Source organism: Mus musculus, chromosome 2 (assembly GCF_000001635.26).
Source record: "Mus musculus strain C57BL/6J chromosome 2, GRCm38.p6 C57BL/6J".
In the NCBI taxonomy this organism is placed as follows: domain Eukaryota; kingdom Metazoa; phylum Chordata; class Mammalia; order Rodentia; family Muridae; genus Mus; species Mus musculus.
The window spans coordinates 139,476,258-139,497,808 of NC_000068.7; the positions used below are offsets into that span (position 1 = coordinate 139,476,258).

Sequence of the window (21,551 nt, forward strand, 5' to 3'; positions counted from 1 at the left end):
CAAGGTAGCCCGGGGCTCGAGTGGAGTGGAAGGGGTTTGTGCCCCATATTAAGCCCGGGTAGCCTGCTTCCCTATGTACCGCAGTCTCAAGTTCCGCGAGATTGGATTGGGGCAGGCGCTGTGTTCCACTCACCAGAGGTCTTAGGGTCCCGTGGGGAGTCCCGTGTGGGCCCTTGCGGGTGTTGGGCAAGACTCTGCTGGCAAGGTAGCCCGGGGCTCGAGTCTCGAGTCGAGCGGAAGGGCAATTATTTGGAATCTTAAATTTCAAACAAGTTTCTATCTTGAAAATAAAAACATTGAATTTAACCTTAAGATTTTTGTATTTAACTACTGTCAAGTCTATGTTATAATAGTAGCACACAAATCATAATGAGATGAGATACTTAAAGTATGTCCCAGCATATGGCCCAGTAAGCTTACATCTGGATAGGCATCCAATAGAAAGGCATTATATGGTTGTCAGTATTGATAATTTTAACTCCTAAAACTTTGAAATAGCTCAAATGACCAGAATACATTAAGGAATAAATTGTACTATGTACATAAAATACAGTATTATAGCACAATAAAAATAAGTAAGTGAATGTTACATATTTTTTCAGTTGCAAACTGAAAATTTTTCTCAAGCAAATTAGGAGAAAATAAGCAGGCAATAAGTATACTATGTAGTGTGTGTTTATGACAGAAGAGATAGCTCCATTGCTACGGTGCTTGCTATACAAGCACAAGCACCAGGAAGAAAGAAAGAAAGAAAGAAAGAAAGAAAGAAAGAAAGAAAGAAAGAAAGAAAGAAAGAGGGAGGGAGGGAGGGAGGGAGGGAGGGAGGGAGGGAGGGAGGGAGGAAGGAAGGAAGGAAGGAAGGAAGAAAGAAAGAAAGAAAGAAAGAAAGAAAGAAAGAAAGAAAGAAAGAAAGAAAAACCTGTACATGGCAACATGTCCTTATAATCTCAGTGCTGGGGAAGGGGAGATAGGAAGATTGCTGAAGCTCATTAACCAGCCAGTCCAGCCCAAACAGTAATCCCTAGGTGTAAAACATAAGGTAGAAAGTAATTAAGACATTCAGTATCAACCAACCTCCACATGTGCATACACACACACACACATTCAAGCAAGTATGTACAACCACAACCACACATACAGAGTAAAAATAATAAATTCTATGTAATTCTGTTTATATAGTATCAGACAGAAATCATATATGGCGTTATGGATTAAGACAGTAGTTTCTTTAGGATTATAGAATTTGTAAGTGGGGCATGGAATTAAGATATCTAAAATGATGAAAATATCCTATACATTGGTAAGGGTGGGAGTTCCCATGTGCACTTACATTTTTAAGTTTATTAATCTACATATTTAAACTGCATACTATTGTTTATGTAAATTCAATTGTAACAAAAAAAGTGCTAAAAGGTATTTGGGGTGCTCAACTTGACAATACAAATGTAACTTGTATAACCATTAATAATCTATATCTTCAAGCTGAAAGGATGGCTTACCACTTAAGAGCTCTTGCTGCTCTCACAGATGATCTGAATTCAGTTCCCAGTACCTCTATCAGAGGGCTTGCAACCACCTATTAATATTATGAAAATGTCTACACTAACAATATTAATTTGAAGAATCAATGCAATATCTATCAAATTCCCCATGTCAGAGTTCACAGCTTTAGGGAAAAAAAACAAGATTCATATGGGACCACAAAGAACACAAGCAATTAAAACAATCCTAATTAATAAGAACAATATTAGAGGCATTATAATGCTTGACCTCAAATTACACTATAGAGCTGTAATGATAAAGACAACCTGTTACTGGCATTAACAAAAAGACAGGTGAGTCAATGGAATAGAATGAAGGAAAAAATAAAATATTAAAGCTATATCCACTTAATTTTTGGTAAAGAGACAAAAATATGCTTTGGGATAAAGATAGCACAGTCAACAAATGATGATGGCAAAATTGAATTTCTATCTGCAGAATAATAAAATTCAATATATATCCTTCATCTTGTACAAAAGTCAAAATGGATCAAATTCCTTAATTTAAAAGAAACACTGACACTTTTAGAAGAAAACACAAGAGACACCTTTCAAGGTACTGGAATAAGTAAGAACCTTTTAAAGAGAATGCCAACCTTACAGGACCCAAGTCCAAGAACAACAGATAAGACTACAAGAAAATAAAAGGTTTCTGTATAGCCAAGGAAAAATCATCATAGTCAGCAGCCCATGGAATGGAAGAAAATCTTTGTCAGCTGCAGTTCAGACAAGAATTTAATGACCGGAACTTTTAAGGAACTGCAGAAATTAAATGCCAAGGGAAACTACATAGTCTTTAAAGGAAAAATCCACCAAGATGGCATTTCAATTCTTAATATCTATTCCCTAAATTAGGGCAGCCTAATTTGTGATGTAAACACTACTATAGCTTAAATCACATATTGACCCTCACACACTGATAATGGGAGACCCAACTCTCATCAATGGACAGATCATCCAGACAAACACTAAATGTAGAAATACTTGACCCAACAGACTGTATAAAACAAATGGGCCTTTACAGATTTCTACAGAATATTTCACCAAAATACAAAAGAATGTACCTTCTCCGTACCTCATGAAACTTTCTCCAAAACTGACCACATTTTCAGACACAAAACAAGTCTCAACAGATCAAAGAAACTGAAATAACTCCTTACTTTCTATCAAGCCACAGTGGATTAAAACTAGATATTAACAACAGAAATAACAGATGGCTTACAACTAATAGATATCAAACAACTCTCTACTAAGTAAAGTCTAGGTCAAGACAGAAATAAAGAAATTAAAATATTTCAAATAATGAAAACAAATGCACAGCATACACAAACTTATGGGGCACAATGAAAATGGTTCCAAGAGCAACATTTATAGCACTAAGAACCTGCATTAAAAAGTAAAGAAGGGATTGAGAGATGGTTCAGTGGTTAAGAGCACTGACTGCTCTTCCAGGCATGCTGAGTTCAATTCCCTGCAACCACATGGTGGCTCACAACCATCTGTAATGGGATCTGATGGCCTCTTCTGGTGTGTCTGAAGACAGCTACAGTGTACTCATATAAATAAAATAAATAAATATTATTTTTTAAAAAGAAGTTTCATAGTATCACACCGGAAAGCTCTAGAAGAAAAAGAAGTAAGCACAACCAAGACAAGTAGAGGTCAAGAAATGTACTGAGAGCTGAAATCAATAAAAATAGAAAAGAAACTAACAACACAAAGTATCAGTGAAACAAAGTGTTGATATTTTGAAAAAAATCAACAACCTATACAAGTCCTTATCCAAACCAACTCAAAGACAGAAAGTGAATATACAAATTAGCAAAATCGGAAAAAAAGGGGGGGACAGAAAAACAGACACCAAGGAAATCATAAAAACAGACTTTAAAAACATGTACTCCACAAAATTGTAAAATCTAAAAGAAATGGATAATTTTCTCAACAACTACCACTTATCTAAGTTAAATCAAAATCAGATGAACAATAAAACAAGTCTAAAACTTAAGGTTACACCTGTTACCCTTAAGGAAATAGAAGCAGTCATTAAAAGTCTCTCAACACCTTTAATCCCAGCACTTGGGAGACAGAGGCAGGTGGATTTCTAGTTCGAGACCAGCCTGGTCTACAGAGTGAGTTCTAAGACAGCCGGGGCTACACAGAGAAAGCCTGCCTCAAAAAAAAAAAAAAAAAAGAAAAAAGTCTTTGAACAACAAAAATTCTAGGGCCAGAAGGAACATTGTCCATTTCATTTTATGAAGCTACAGTTACTCTGATACCAAACCACATAAAATCTCAAAAAGAAAGAGAATTACAAATTTCTCTAGTTAACATACATGTAGCAGAATTTTCCCTAATTGATTAAAATAATAAGTACAAGAAGCCAATTACTGTGGCCAATGAAGAAGAAGGCAAGACTTCTGGGTCTGAGAGGAAGAGGGAAGGCAGGAGAGAGGACGGTCCTTTGGACTGTGGAAGCAAGGAGACACGATGTAGGCCAGAGGCTATTAGTTCGGGTGGCAGATCCACTAAGGTCCACCACTGGAAGATTTCTAACTTAGAATAGTTGGTGAAATTAGGATACTAGGTTCTGTGACCAGCGATTGTGTTCTGTTGATTCTAAACTAAGATTGTCTGGTGTTTTCCTTCTCACAGTGATTCAACTGCACTCCAGGGGAAGGTAACTGCGGCAGAGAGTGGGTTTGTGAAAGTGCACCCCAGCTAACCATGGAAATTTGAGAGTGCTGAGTGGATTTGGCAGCAGCCAGTGTGGAGAGGAGAGAGCAATCTCAGAGCTCTGGAAAGCAGAGCCAACTTAGGTGGGACAGGATTTGGCAAAGGGAAAACATGAGATTTCAGCCTGTGTGCTGGACTGGGAACAGACTGAGACCACCAGCCGGTGCCTAGCCGGCGATAGCGTGAGTTGATTTTTAATATTATGCACAACATATAGATGCAAAAATACTCTATAAAATACTTGCAAACTGAATCCAAGAATGCATCAAAAAGAGAAGAGACCATGGTAAATTAGGCTTTATCCCAGATTTGCAGGGATGGTTCAATATATGAAAATCATTAAGTCTACCCACCATATAAATAAATTGAAAGAAAAGAGCCACATGATCTTATTAGATTCAGAAAACGTCTTTGACATAATCCAACATGCCTTCATGACAAAAAATCATGGAGAGATTAAGAATACAAGGAACATACCTACACATAATAAAGGCCATTTACAACAATCCCAAAGCCAACATCAGATTAAATGGAAACTAGAAGCAACTCCACTAAAATTAGGAATGATATAAGGTTATCCACTCTCTACAAATATGGCCAATATAGTAATTGAAGTTTTAGCTAGAGAAATAAAACAACTGAAGGAGATCAAGGGTTTACAAATTGGAAAGGAAGAAGTAAAAGTATCGCTATTCACAGATCAGACAATCGCATGCATAAGTGACCACAAAATACCATCAGGGAATTGCTATAGCTGATAAACACTTTCAGTGAAGTGGCAAATTTTATAAGATTAAACCACAAATTAGTCATCTTCCTATTTTAAAATGATAAATGAACTGAGAAAGAAATCAGAAAAATGCCTTGCACAATAGCCTCAAATAAAATATCTTCGGTTACCTCAAACCAAGCAAGTGAAAGACTTTTAGAATACCAACTTTAAATCTTTAAAGAAGAAAATTGAAGAAGCTATAGAGAAGATGGAACAATCTCCTACACTCATGGATTGGTAAGATCAAAATAATAAAAATGGCCATCTTAGTACAGGGGAATGCCAGGGCCAAGAGGTGGGAGTGGGTGGGTGGGGGAGTGGGTGTGGGAGGGTGTGGGGGACTTTTGGGATAGCGTCGGAAATGTAAATGAAATAAATACCCAATAATAAATAAATAAATATTTTTTAAATGGCCATCTTACCAAAAGCAAACTACAGATTCAATGTATCAAGATTCCCCCATCAAGATTCAAATACAGTACTTTACAGACCTGGTAAGGACAATACTCAAGTTCATAAGGGGAAAAAAAAGGATATCTAAAGACAGTCCTGGCAATAAAAGAAGAACAGTAAAAGTACTACAGGTCTCACCATACTACAAAGCTATTGTAATAAAAACCACATGCTGTTGGAATAAAAATAGACACTGTGGTCAATGGAGTTGAACTGAAGACCAAGACATAAATCTACACTCATGTGGACACCTGATTTTTGATAAAGAAGCCAAAAACACACTGAGAAAAAGACATCTTCAACAAAAGATGCTGGTATAAATGGATGTCAGCATGTAGAAGAATGCAAATAGATCCATGTTTATCACCCTGCACAAAACTCAAGTTCAAGTGGATCAAAGACTTCAACATAAAACCAGACACACTGAACCCAATAAGAAAAAGCAGGAAATAGCCTAGAACACATTAGCACCTAAGGCAACTTCCTGAACAGGATTCTGATAACACAGGCACTAAGATCAACAATCAATAAATGGGACTTTATGAAACCAAAAGGCTTCTGTAAGGCAGAGGGCACCAACAATTGGACAAAGCAGGATCATGTAGAGTCGGAAAATATTTTTTTAAAAAACTCTATATCTGATAGCAGACTACTCTCCAAAATATATATTAAAAATTCAAGAAACTAGATATTAAAAAAGCAAATAATCTAATATTAAAATGAGATACAGATCTAAACAGAAAATTCTCAGTAAAGTAATCTCAAATGGCTAAAAAGCACTTACAGAAATACTCAACATCTTTAGCCATCATGGACATGCAAATCAAAACTACTTTCAGATTCCATCGTACACCTACCAGATGACTAAGATCTCACATGTGATAGCTAATGCCGAAGAGTATGAAAGCACAGAGACACTCTCCTCCACTACTAATGTGAATGAAAACATGTACAGCCACTATGTAAATCAATCTAGCAGAAAAATGAGACTCAACCTACCTCAAGATTCAGATAAGCCACTCTTGGTCACACACCCAAAAGACACTTCATTTTACCACTTGCTCAAACATGTTCAATGTGGCTTTATTCATAACAGCCAGAAACTGGAAACAACCTAGATTTTCCTCAACAGAAGAATGGATTTAAAATGTGATACATTTACACAGTTGAGTATTCCTCATCTGTTAAAAGAAAAATGACATCATGAAATTTACAGGCAAATGTTCAAACTAGAAAAAAAATCATTCTAAGTGAAGTAAAACAGATCCAGAAAGACAAATATGGTATTCATTCACTTATAAGCATATATTAGCAATTAAGAAAATGATAATCAAGCTACAGCCCATAGACTCGGAGAGGTCAAATAACGAGAAGGACTATGGTGGGGAATGCATGAATCCCCCTGGGAAGGGGAAATAGAATATATTTTATGGATGAACCAGAGATTGATAGAGACGGGGATGAGAGGGATTTGGTGTGTGCAAGGGGATGGGATGTGGGGAGAAAGTGCAGAGACAGATGATTAAATTTGGGGAGTATTTGGGTGGTGGCGTAGAAAGCTAGTGCAGTGGAAACGTCCTGGAATCTATAATGGTGACCCTAATGAGGACTCCTAGTGACGAGAGACACAGAGCCTCAACTAGCCTAATCTTACAGCAGGTCATGGCTTCAGGTAGAGAGACTGGGTTGCATCCAATTGAGTTGTTGGTCAAGGGGGTTCCATGGAAATCACCAAAACAAAACAAAACCAAACCAGGCATATGCTAAGACAAAGAGTTGCTCTCCTCAAACTGACAGTAGGCCCAATTGCCAAGGACAATATCCACACAACTCATTGAACATAGAGAAGACAAGGTAGTCTACATGGAGCCTTCACCCCTATTCTGAAGAAAGTTATTCTTCAGGCTACCAAAAGTGAAATATGAACAACAACATAGCCACAAAACCTTTGACCTACAATCTATCTAGCCTGCAAAGTATGCTAGCTCAGTGGTGGCACAGGACTCGTGTAAGTAACCAACTATTATCTGATTTGACTTAAGACTTGCTCCATGAGAAGGAACCCATATCTGACACTACTTGAGAAACCAAGACCCAGAGACTAGACAGTCCAGAGACCTAGGATAAAACCAATTTGTATTATTATTACTATTATTATTCTAAATAGTATTTTTCTATACTCATAGATCAGTGCTTTAGTCGGTCATCATCAGAGAAGCTTCCTCCAGCATCACATGGAAACAGGTGCAGAAACTCACAGCCAAATATTATGCAGAGAGAGTCTAAATAGTAGGTCTTTATCAAATCTCTCCTCTCAGATTTTAGGGACTCATGCAGAAGAGGAGGCATGAAGATTTTAGAAGTCAGAGGGGAGGAAAGAAACCAGGAAAACATGGCCTTCTGAGTCAACTAAGCAAGGTTCATGACACTGAAGCAGCAAGCACAGGCTCTATATGGATCTGTACTAGGTCCTCGGCATATAAGCTACAGATATTAGCTTAGTATTTCTATGGGACTCCTAATTATGAAAAAGTGGGTATTTGACTCTTTCACCTGCTCTTGGGACATCTTTCCTCCTGTTGGATTGCGTCTTCCAATTTTGATATGAAAAGTCTTTGCTTCACCTTTTTTAAAATTTTATTTTGTCATTTTTGGTTGTTACCTCTTAGAAACCTGTTTATTTCTAATGAGAAGCCCCAAGGACTAGATCCTGTGAGTAGGGAGAGGAACTGGGTAGAGTAAAGGAAGTGGAAACTATAATCTAGATATATTGCATGATAAAAGAATCTATCTTCAATAAAAAAGAAAAAAAAAGACTGAATGCAGGTAAATAACACAAATTATGTAAAAGTATATATAAAAGTATATATAACATATACAGAAAGTGTTTTTCTAGTTCTAATTCTGTCATGGATATTTGGGGTTTGGTGGTGGATAAATGTACAAAATATTTAATAATAAAGTGTAAAATTTGATGTGAAACCCCACAATTCAAATATGAATGCCTAGTCTAACTGTATAGAAATTCATTTAGTTGTATAGACTTTGGTCTACTTAATTTTGGGGTATGATGTTTTATTTATTTTCAATATTATAATAAAGTTTATTTTAAAATAAAATTTAATAAGTAAATATTAAAAATATACATTTCAAACATCCCTAATATGGATGATATACCGACCCTTTGTTATGCTTTACATACATAAAATTAATTGAAATAATAGTGTGGTCAGCAGAGTAACTCTTCCCTCAATTTTTCCATACCCCAATAACTGTATATTACCTTACATGATAAAATTGGTTTTAAAAAGTGTTAAAAGACACAAAAAAAATCAGTTAAATTGGAATGTTTGATAGATCTAATTCAATACGATGCTATAGTTAGAAGCAATGTACAATACACTGGCCAATTACTAAAAGATTAGCTGTTAAGTGTTGTCCCACACACAGTAAAGTGTGGTAAGAAAATATATGTCAATTATCTTGTCTATGCCATTCTACAGTGTATGAGTATGTTGCAAGACCCATCATGATGCACAATATAAATAGTAAATTTATTTTATTTTATAAAAGGGGAACTTGGTTGATCATAATAGATTATCCATATAATTACGCACTTCGGGCTTTTTCAAAGCACTCCACATTTTCTGGGAATATCAAACAGAGGTTTGTCACAAAAGAAAATAAAATATATGTGACATTCCTAGCTTGAATATGAGAGGAAGACACAATGGCTGAGTGATTTGAATGACCCAATAATGGTAGAAAACTGAGGAAACCAGATTCTCCCTGTCTGAGTGTACAGAGGGAGTACACTAGGGTTGGGCTGTTGTTCTTAGGGTAGTTAACTCCATCTACATTCACATCAAATACATCTGTTCCTGATGAAAGTGAACATTTCATTTATTTACCATGCCTTACTAAGTAGGAATAGAAATGGATTTTTTTCTAGGACAGTATTGGGAAAAAACAATTCATTTTATTTCTTTTCTATTCACAAAACTTGCTCTAGAAGATATTTCAGGACCTATACCTCATTCCAATTGTAGGTTTTCATATGATGATTCAAAGTCAATAATGTTCCTCTTCAATTCAGATTGTAGGCACTATCTCCATGTCCGGTTCACAGTTCTTTCTTATCAGAGACATAAGAGAACTTTGTTTCCAAATTTCCTGAGAGTTTATTCAAAGAATGTGTAGAACTTCCCATTCATGCCTCTCTCTTAATCTTCAGGGTAATCTAATATTGATCACTCAAAAAACAGTTATACTTCAGATCAACATATCTGACTGGACTATATGGAGTACATTTGTTCTAATTTAGGTTCATGCACATAGTCTCAGAGACAAAGATTTGAGCTCAAGGACTTACTTGGGAGGTGTTCAAGAAAAATGGGTAGGTAAAACAAAGAAACAATGCAAGCTGATAACAGTTTCACAAATATTGCTATTACTGAGGACAACTGGCTGCCATACCACTGGCCATTACATAAACACACGTCAGAATAAAGAAGAAGAGAACAGGGACAGATTCTTTGCTCATGACTCCTGTGCCCTCTTGGCACAACTCTGATGCCATAAATGTGAAATTCACAGTACACATGACTCACACTACAGAGCACAGGGCATCTATCGTCACATAACCTGCCCAGACAAAGAGAGAGACATGACACATAATAAACTGTCTCTCAAGTACCACCACCTAAGCTTAAGCAATCTAAAGGAAATGCCGGTAGAACCTGTAGCTATAGCTTTAGCCAGGGTGTATTTTGGAGCAAAGCTGTGAGAAGGATTTTTATTGCAGATAATCTTCCTAATCTCAGTAGGCCACAAAATCTGGAGATATGAAAACTAAATCTATCTTGATCTTTATTAAAAGCTCTAAACCTAAGCTGATTAAAATCTATAATTTCCATGAGAAAATAGGCAAGTTGATGTAGTTGCTTTCTGTTTTCTCAATCAATGTCAATGACTTCTGGCTCAATCCAGATTTGATATTTGGCCACATATAGTTTGTGGGGCAATGGGCTATACACAGACAGCTTGGACTCCGGTTGAGCTGAGGTCTGAACCCTGGTGAAACCTGGTGGTGATAATTCCCACCCACATGGGACGGTAGGCATTCCCTCATGTCTCCTGGATCCCTGGCTTCTGTCAAAGTCACTGCCCCCAAAGCCCCCCACAGGAGAAGCATGGCTTTTAATCCCGTACACAATGTCCCAAGCTTCTGACCTTCAGGCTAGACTCCTCCGAGTTACCTAGCAACTACAAGATAACACAGTCCACTATAATAGGGGCTGCTTGGCCCCACCTTGCTCTCTTTCCTCACTCTCTTAAGCTTTCACTTACTCTATTTAACATTTCTTACTCTCTAACTCTTTTTCTCTCTTTCCTTTCCCCCTTCTCTCCTCTTGGCCATGGCCGGTGTCTTAGAGTTTCTATTCCTGCACAAATATCATGACCAAGAAGCACTTGGGGAGGAAAGGGTTTATTCAGCTTACACTTCCATATGGCCATTCATCACCAAGGAAGTCAGGACTGGAACTTAAGCAGGTCAGGAAGCAGGAGCTGATGCAGAGGCCATGGAGGGATGTTTCTTTACTGGTTTGCTTCCCCTGGCTTGCTCAGCCTGCTCTGTTATAGAACCCAAGACTACCAGCCCAGAGATGGTCCCACCCACAAGGGGCCTTTTCCCCTTGATCACTAGTTAAGAAAATGCCTTACAGCTGGATCTCATGGAGGCATTTCCCCAACTGAAGCTCCTTTCTCTGTGTTAATTCCAGCTTGTGTCAAGTTGACACAAAACTAGCCAGTACAATTGACCCCTTGTCAACTTGACACACAAACACATCACTAGTAAGCCTCAACCCTTAGTTTCTTATTCATCCCCAAGATCTAAACAACTTTAAATATCCCACAGTCTTTACATATTAAAAGTTCAATCCTTCTAAAATATTCAATATCCTTTAAAATCCAATTAAAAGTCTCTTAACTGTGGAATCCACTAAAATACTTTCTTCCTTCAAGAGGGAAAAATAGCATGGTACAGTCACAATCAAAAGCAAAAATTAAACTCCAACTGCCCAATGTCTGGGATCCAACTCACCATCTTCTGAGCTCCTCCAAGGGCTTAGGTCACTTCTCCACCCCTGTCCTTTGTAGTGCACAGCTTGTCTTTTAGGCTCCAGCTGCCTATACTCCACTGCTGCTGCTGTTCTTGGTGGTCATCTCATGGTACTGGCATCTCCAAAACGCTGCTGTCTTCTACTGTAACTTGGCTTCAACAATAGCCTCTTATAGGCTCCCTTCATGGTGCCAAGCCTCAACTCCTTTGCATGGCCCTTCAGTCCTGGGCCATCAATTACAACTGAGGCTAAACCTTCACCAACGGCCTTCCATGGCATTTCATATTGCTAAGCCTCAGCGGTTCTTCATGACCCCTCATGCCTTCAAAACTAGTACCACCTGGGTAACTCTTACACATTACTAAGTCCAGCCACAGCACAAGGTACAACCTTGGATATCTCTGGAACACAGCCTCTCTGTGCTTTCAGAAAACATTTCCCAGAAGATGTCACCTCAATGATGCTGGTCTCTTCTTAATCATAGCTAATTTCTTAGCTCCAGCTAACCAGCATCAATAGTCCCAGTAATGCAAAGTTTTTGATTTAGTAGTTCTGGTATCTTGTTAATCACAGCTGATTCTTCAGGCCCAGTTAACCAGAACCACAGAATCTTCACAATCAAAATAGCAATGGCTCTGATAAGAGTCTTTAATCAGCTGGATCTCATGGAGGCATTTCCTCAACTGAAACTCCTTTCTCTGTGATAACTCCAGCCTGTGTCAAGTTGACACAAAACTAGCCAGTACAGCCAGTTTCTCTCTCTCTCACTCTCTCTCTCTCTCTCTTTCTCTCTCTCTCTCCTTCTCTTTCCCCCTGCCTTTCTACAATAAAGCTCTAAAACCATAGACTGTCTCTGTTCATCAAGGCCTGCTGTGCTTGGATGATAAGATAGGCTTTCTCCTAACTAGCCATGCCTAATCTCCCATCAGAAGGCCTTCCTGTATTCCAGCCATAGACTTGACTAAGGACTCTTGCCTGCATGGGGAACCTCCCTCCCTCTGCTTTCTCTCCCGTATCTCGGAGCTGAGGGTGTCGCCCTGGGGCCCCTGGTATCTGAGACTGCCCCTTGTCCACCCCCTGCCTTGTGGGGTCAGTGGCTTAGATGTTCACCCTGGGGCGGAGTGTAAACAACCAACAGCCCTCCCGCTTCCACCTGCCAAGAACACAGGAACTCTGGAGGGACACAGGCATTTTCTCCCTCCCCCTAATCCCCCACACCCCTCAGTCCAACAATAGTTTACATTTTTATGCCACTGTGACTAAATCTTGGTGTTGAGGCAGTTTTTGAAATGAAATTATCTACACCAATGAGAGTTTTTCCAGACTTAATATTTCAGGAAAATTAAGTTCTAGGTAGATTTATTAGGCAACACCAAGATGTCATTAATTCTTCATAACTACTTAATGTGTTGCAAGATTTTACTGTACTGGAAAGGCAAAATAAAGTATTTACCCATTGTTTGGTCACATTATTTCTTTCCTTGGTGGCTAATGCTCGTCAACTCTATATCCAAAGGAAAGGCATCCATGGTAGGTACACTGGTATCCAGATGTTTTAAGTTCGTGAGCTTCCTTTGCATATTATTCCCATGACATTGAGAAGTCACCTAACCTGTTGAAATGTTAGTTTCCACATCAAACCTGCTCTATCAAATAGATAAAGATTAATTGATGGATAAGTCGTAGATTTGCACTGATCTAATTTTGTACAATTCTAACCATTCATTTCCTTCACTTTGTAACAACTCTCATATAGTTAGAGCTTTCTTCAGAATATACTGAGAAACCTCTGAGCATCTCTTTATTGTCTTTCTACATTCTTTTGTCTTTCCTTGTGTCTGCTTAATTAACAGGTTTTTTTTGTTGTTGTTGTTGTTTTGTTTTTGTTTTTTTTTTTTTTGACACAGACTTCTGGGCAAAACAAAGAGTCATCAGAAAACATAAAACTATCATTGACTTGATTCATTTTTGCTATTTGCCATGCAGGGGCAGGCTTACTTTTATCTTCAATAATGACAACCATCTCAAATAGTGACTGTGAAGGCACTCCTAAATATTAATTCTTAGAAAGAGCCTGGGGGTGTTGCATTGATTGCTGTATCTGAAGACACAGCAGTAGTTATTCAAACCATTATCAGGTTTTCTGATTAACCTAAAATTCACTTAATTAATTAAAAGCACTAAAATTTTGCTAAATATTTACTATTTTACTGTTAAACCCAAAGGATCCCTTCATTTGAACAGAATGTCACATTTACTTTGATAGATGGTACAAAGCAATGACCCACCACTGACTTTACTCCCAGAAGTAAACCAATGCAAAGGATAGGTAAACTAAGGAGATTTTGAGCATGCTGCAATGCATATACATTGCAAAGTGTCAGAAAAGGTTCAGGAGTGAGGATGGGGAAAGACTCATTCAGCAAAATGCTTGCTGTATTCAAGCTTGCTGGTTACTTACATAAAAAGTCAACATTGGTAGAGACAGGGGATCATGACTCTGTCTCAAAAAAAAAAAAAAACGGAAAACAAAAAACAAAAAAAAACAAACAAAAAAACTAAGGGACATCAACAACAGACATACCAAAGTAGACAGGGGAAAGCTCACATGGCCTTAACCCTGCAAAAGCACTATGGACTACTAAGGAATGCAGAGAGCAGGAGAATTAGACTTCTCCAAGGAAGAGCACACTAATTGATTTTTCCAGTACAAAAATGGTCAACCCTGAAAACATACACATGAACAACAATGCACAAACAGAGCAGATTACATTTAGAAATATATATGCATATGTATGCACATATGGGCATGTGACAATAATTAATGAATAAAGAGGACATGAATTTGAAAGAGAGCTAGGAGAGCTATGGTAGGGGATGTGAAGAAGAAAGAGAAAAGAGAAATGACATAATTAGAATCTCAAAAACAAAACAAAAACAAAAACCTAAGTTGGAAAGAGATTGAAGACACCTAATACTGAACTCTCTCCTCCATGTACACCTGCTTACACATAACATATATAAACATACATGACTCCACATGCAAACACACATGTTCAAGACTGAGACCTTGTAATAGATCTCTCTTAAAGGCCTATGTGTAATTACAAAATTTGATACATGGGAACAGAGGGAAACTTAATGTGCTTTTGAGATGTTTTCTTTACATGTAACTTTTGACTCTGTATAGAAAGCAAGTAAAGAAAAATATGAGGATGAAGCGAAGTATAAATAAAATGGGAAACATGCAGAAGAGGAGAGGAAGAAAGATCTTCTGCTCTCTAAATTGTTAGTTTGATCTTAAAATTCCCCATTCAAAGTCTAGTTTTAGAAGTTATGGATAGTGCTTTATAAGAGTCACCACAACGAGCAGTTCAAGGCTCAAGGTTAAGTCTCCAGCATCAAGATTAAATTATCATTATCAATCCTGTACAGAACAATAGCACTCAGTCAAAAATAACATAATGTCTTCACATTATCTTTCTGGGTAATGTGAGGTAGTCAGTCAGGCCAACAACAGGCAGTACTTTCTCCTAGTTCTTTATCACTCTGTTGTGCAAAATTTAGTAGGAAGTGAGCCAGCAAAGATTTAATGCCCACTACCCACTGTAACAGCCTCAGAAGAAAGAAACCAGTAGAAAGTTCATTCTGCTCTGATGACAGTTGGGACAAATGCAATAAAAACTCTGAGATGGAAACAAATTTGTTGGACATAGACTTAGCATTTACTCAATATCATTGTGCTCCAGACTTTGTCTTACTCATCCAGACATAAGGGAAACAGGGATACTTGGATGAAATTTGTGGTCACATTATCATTATCATTGCTTCTTCTGGGAGACACTTTATTTTGCAGAGAAATAAGACAATTTACATCAGGATATAAGGCTCTGGCAACAGAAGTCATTATTTTATTTATTTGTTTGCTGTCTGTTCATTTATTTGTGTCATTGGCCCAATAAGTGGACTTCATTTCTATGTACTTGGTGTTTAAAAGTCTTGATTCTGTACTAAGACAGGAAAATGAGCAATCCCTTCCCTATACTAAAGGGTAGTAACATAGTAAATTAACAAGAAAACACAGCCAATATAATAAATTATAGATTTATATGACATAGTGTCATTCAAGTGGATGATTCAAAGATTCAAGGTAGATTGCCCAGAGTTTTGCTATTCATTTTACACTCGGTTAAGAAACTCAGCAAGACCTATAGATTCAGTCTTCTTAGTCTCTCTCTTAGCATCTTTCCTCCCAAGTATGGGACAAAGCACCTGAAAGAGAGTCATGTGGTCTACTGCAAGACGAAGTATGCCAGAGAAATTTATGGTGAGCTCCAAAACAGCAAGCATGTAAAGAAAGATTAATTGCTAAGACTCATCTCAAAAGCAGAAGCTTAGTTTCACATGTTCAGGAGAGGAATCAGACTGGGATGGGGTGAAGAAACAGAAATATAAAAAAAAAAAGTTAAGAGAGGGCCTCAATTTGTAGTGTGGTCTAGGCTGGAACTCACTATGTATTCTTTTTTCTTTTTTTTTTCAATTTATTTTTTTAATTAGGTATTTTCTTCATTTACATTTCAAATGATATCCCAAAAGTCCCCCAAACCCTACCCCCCCCAATCCCTTACCCACCCACTCCACTTCTTGGCCCTGGGGTTCCCCTGTACTGAGGCATATAAAGTTTGTAAGGCCAAGGGGCCTCTCTTCCCAATGATGGCCGACTAGGCCTTCTTCTGATACATATGCAGCTAGAGACACGAGCTCCGGGGGTACTGGTTAGTTCATATTGTTGTTCCACCTATAGGGTTGCAGACCCCTTTAGCTCCTTGGGTACTTTCTCTAACTCCTCCATTGGGGACCCTGTGTTCCATCCAATAGCTGACTGTGAGCATCCACTTCTGTGTGGAACTCACTATGTATTCTAAGCTGCCAAATTAACCTAGAATTAGCAATTGCTGTGCCTCCAGCTCCTCAATAATGGGATTACAGGAGTGTACCACCATACCCTGTTACTTCTTTAGTCTCAGATATAATTGTCTGATATCAACAGAGGAAAACCACAAAGATAGGCTCAGAAATATCAACAGGCTATATAAATGGTTGGTATTACACAACAAACCATAGTGCCCTTTGATGAAAACTGAAAGAAACAGGCCTCTGATGATTGTTGTATTGAAAGAATAGGGGTAGTGGGTAAACCAGAGGTATTTGTAGAGCATTAATCTATGGTCACCATATGCCTTACAATAACAGTCAATGGAAAACTTAAGTTCAAGCGTCATTTCCTACTGTGCTTCAGATATATTGTCTCATTTTATATACAGAAAACTGAAATATAGAAAAGATAAATGGCTCTTTTAAGGTCATACGATAAAAAATGATGCATTCCTCGAAAGAAATAGAGTGTTCTGATAGAGAAGGTAATGGCTCCTGTAAGGTTATAATATGATATATAAATTTCTTTTAAGAAATAGAATGTTCTGTTTCACAGATTTCTGTCTCTCCTAAATTTTAAATGCCCTGGGAGCCTTCATCATTTCATCCTTTGGTATGTTGTATGGTGCATATGTTTCTATGTGGGTTATGAATAATGCTGTTGCAATTTAATATTTACCATGGCCAGTGATAAGTGTTGACCATTTGAATCATGTTACATGATTTAGTCACCTTACATATATATTCACACATTTTTCAGTAAACAATGACCACCAGCTTTTCTCCCACCCCAATTGAAACCTGGTACCCACTGACCAATTCACTGCTCCTTTGTCCTGTAGCTCCTAGAAGTCACTTGCAAATGCAATTTTCTGGCACAAAGAATATTTGGGTTTTTTTTTTAAGTTTAGCTTAACAATGAAAAAAAACACTGTAACTTTATGCAAAGGGGAGAGGATTCATGAAAGAGAAAGCTTTGTAAGTACTTTGTGCTTCAGTACTTTGAACCCTTTGAGTGAGCTGTGTATATCTTTAAAAGTCTCTCCACCTCTCAGCCCGCCTCCTCAGTATTTGTCCCTGGATTTTTTTTTCTTTTGTCTCCAAATCACCTTAGCCTCAAAAAGCAGCTAGCAGGGTAAACTGTACTCTCAGAAACAGGTTTGTTGCCATGCAACACACAATGCCACTGGAGTAGACTAGTAAAAGGTAACAGCTAAAGATCTAGTCAATAGATAGGCTGTGGTTCTTCTTCTGGAAATTCCTGACCGGTTGGATTCCTTTAAAGGCTCTGCCCTACAGTGCTTTATGTCATTACTTCAGTTACTTGAAAACTGAAGTTCCAGGAGACTGCAGAAAGCGAACCTGCCTTGGCTCCAGCACATCCGACCAATGGCCAATCTGAACGACAGTGCTGTTACAAATGGGACTCTACACAATCCTAAGACCCAGCAAGGAAAAAGGCAAAGCACTGGTTGTGTGAAAAATGGAATCTCAAAGGAAGCCCAGGTAAGAGGCTATCTTTTACATCTCTAATCTACACAGCTAAAATATTTCCGTATTTCTTTGCAGCACTGTTTAAAACAGTTTTTTACTCAAAGGGGGAAAAAAAGTTTCTTTCTTGAGATGTTTTATTGTGTTGTTTCTCTGTTTTGTCTAATCCTTTATGTGTGGTTGCTACGAAGCTTTGAAGTGGAAACGGAACTTCTTCTCTAGACAAGAGAAGATGCGTACAGAGTCACAAGATCCTAGTGTGGACTTTGTAAGCTTTTTGTTTACCCTCGAGCATTTTGGGGGACATGATTGTAAAAAGATTAAACTCTTTGGCTCGTGCCAAACAGCCTTCTACACTCAGGATGCTTCCGAAGTAAAAGGGAAGTGAGGGTAAATCTTGCGGAGATTGTAATGGTAGATAACCCTTGTCCCTGATGGACATGAAATGTTGCTCTGGTTGGAAGGATCTTTTGGATGTTTAACAGAGCATTGTCACAGTCACTGCCTGATTACAGGCTACAGTCTCTCTTTGAAATTTGACACCCCCCACCCCACCCCCACCCCTAGTATTCTTTTCTTAAAAAACACTTCAGAAAGTGTAGCATAGGGTGTTCCGGAACTCTGAAAGCAAAGCAGCATCTTTAAAACAAACTTTTTAGTTATTTCCATACCACACTTTTCTTCCTCGTTTTTGGAATGAGGCTGGGGCTGTTGCAAAATATTTGAGGAGGTGTGCTAGGCAAGAGAAATTTAAGAACGTATTCAAAATAGTGTCCCAAACTTATAAGGTTCTTGAATAAAAGCAAGTGTGCGTGTTGCATACCAGGCCCGGACTCTCTGGTTTGAGTCCCATGGTGAGCTATTCTTCATTAAGACAAACTTGAATAGACAGATAGACAATCTAACTGGGGTAAATTAGGAAAGCTGTATATGGAACCCCATGCAATCTTTCCCTTGTTCAGTCACCCTAAGAAGCCAGCCTGTACTGGGGGAAAGTTCAGATTGTGTTAAGCACACAAAACAGACAAGGCTGGCTGAGAATCAAATTTGCTGGCCCAGTTGGGAGGTGCAAGAGAATGTACTCAAGAGTCTGGCTTGTGTAGTAAAATGATACAGTCCCCCAAACATATCCCTCTCTTACCAGAAGACATTGGGAAGCGTCTACCAAAAACCTCAGTCTGGAGCAGGATGAAGAGAATGGGCATAAGAGAAAGCACAGCACAACGCACCATCCACTCAGATCATTGCTAAGATGGCCCTTGCCCCTGAAGTACCTGTTTCACTAGCCTCTGTTTACCTTCTAGGTTATTCTGATCCGTGGGTATCTTATTTGAGCATAGATGCCTTCAAACAAGTTTTCCTTTTCTTTATTTATCATGGTTTTAAAACTACATTCTAGTGCTTGAAAATGGAAGGGTAAAGAGAAGAGAAGAGACAGTCATTAGATCCCAGAGGTACATAAGTATAACAACTGTACAAGACCACCACACCCTTAGTCATGGAAGCTTCCTTAGGAGCAGCTGACGGGGTCACTGCGGTGGCCTTTCTTGACAGCTCTTTCTGACTAGCCATCCTGATCCTGTTTGCTAAGATATATTTAGAAGTTTCTAAGTTGAAATTGGCTTCCACTGAGAACCTCAATTGTGCTTAAATATTTTCCTGAAATAATAAGCTTGCCTGAGATCCTGACAGGATGAAGCAACCAAAAGCCTATTTTCTCCTTCCAAAGTATGAATAAAGTTGTCTTTATTATCATGATCCTCAGGAAAAATTTGACCCCATGAGCCCCTTCACAAGCTATGCATTGACCAACAACCTTGCCTTTTGACAAAAACAATTCGAGCATGTAGGTACCTGAGGTCAGTGATCTTCCAAATGCTTTGCTGGGACTTAGGTCCTATGGGACAGTGCCTCAAACCCTTTCAGCTTCAAGGAAGATCCCTTTACAGTTTCTTTTTCTGCTTCTTTGTGCTCACACCAAATCACAGTTACCTTTTTCACATACAGCTACGATGTAAGATTTTGTTGGCTAAAGATTTCCCAGCATAGTAAACTAAACATAAACACTGGTAGGCAGTTTCTTAGGAATGTCCTTCATTTTCTTCCAGGGTAGATTGGTGTGACCTTTGTGGCTCCAGCATGTGGACTCAGTAGCCAAAATTCACAAATCACCAGAAGCCAGAACTGTTCCGTTTTGGAAATCATTTAGAGTTTTCTTTCTGGAGTTTTTCTGATCCTTAATCCTATTGCCTTTCTTTCCTCTTTCAGCCCCATATGCACCAGGGATGAGCTGAAACGGGCTTTTTATCGCTGGTTAAGCCCATTCTTTGTTTAAAAGGCATTGGAGGAATCAGAGGGACTGCTACCACTATCTTAGGAAAATGTGAATAACCAATGAGCTATGTAGACTGTGCTTGAGATGTAGTCATAAGCTAACCACCACAGGCTTATGCTATTAAGTAATGTAAAGAAAAAAATCAAGAAAAAATCTTACCCACTGAGTTTAAAGATAACATATCAAATTCAAATCATTTTCATGGATTTTCACCTTTGCACTAAAGCAGAAGGAATAGGCAAGAATGTGAAAAGATCAGCAATGTTTAAAGTATTTACAACTTTACACAGCATCATAAGATACTGAAAACTTCAAATGGACTGTAGAGTTGGCTCAGTGGATAATAGCACTTGCTTTTCTTTCAGAGGACCAGAGGTCAAGTCTTAGCACCCACACGGTGGCTCACAATCCCCCTAACTCTATTTCTAGGAGATCTGGCACCATCTTCTGGACTCCCCATCACTGGGGTCATGTGCTATACACCTTCATACATAGATGCAAAACACATAAAATAAAAGTAAATAAATCTTTAAAATATATTATTGAAGTGAGAAGTCCCTTTATAATAGCACCAAAATAAAAACGGGAATATTAAGACATTTTAAATTAGTAAAAAATAATTTAGAGAGTGACAAGATACTAGGGAGAGGCATAAAATAAAGCTAGAATAAAACAAAATCCATATAATATCAATAGAAACAACAAGATAAAACATTTGCAATTCTGTCTATGGCAGTTTATAAATTTCATGTGGGTAGAACATGTCTTCAAACAGGCAAATAACTTTAAAATTATGTAGAAAATAAATAGAAAAATTGCTTGAAAAAATAATGAGGAGTAATAAGCACTATGTTATACATGAAATAGCTAAAGACTTTTAATGATAACAAATGAGTATACCCTAAATATTAGAGGTGATTATAAATCCATACATAAAAGTAATGGAATATATAGGTTTTTAAAATAGTATTTACATAAAGAAAGCCATCATTTCTATAGCATAAAACTCAAGATCCACAAAAGAAGAGGTTTAAAATTTACCAAGAACATTTCTCTCTGAATGACATCAAAATTTTTAAAAAAACACATAAAATCAATAGGCATATTATAGTCTAGAAAAGTGTTTACAGTTCACAGCATAAAGTAAAAAAAAAAAAAAAAAACAC

At 37.9% G+C, this 21,551-nt stretch overlaps 1 protein-coding gene across 2 annotated transcripts in view; it reads left to right on the forward strand.

Annotated features, from left to right (window-relative positions):
• The first annotated feature begins 17,655 nt into the window (after positions 1-17,655).
• Positions 17,656-21,551, forward strand: part of Sptlc3 (serine palmitoyltransferase, long chain base subunit 3) — a 143,149-nt gene continuing 139,253 nt past the window's right edge. Inside the window, exons 1-2 of one of the 2 annotated variants that reach the window (NM_175467.4) lie at positions 17,656-17,765; positions 17,845-18,065. In NM_175467.4, coding sequence (NP_780676.1) covers positions 17,949-18,065 — 117 coding nt within the window. In that variant the 5' untranslated portion in view covers positions 17,656-17,765; positions 17,845-17,948. Of the gene's footprint in view, positions 18,066-21,551 lie in introns of both variants that reach the window. The other variant, NM_001356507.1, reaches the window with a different exon arrangement.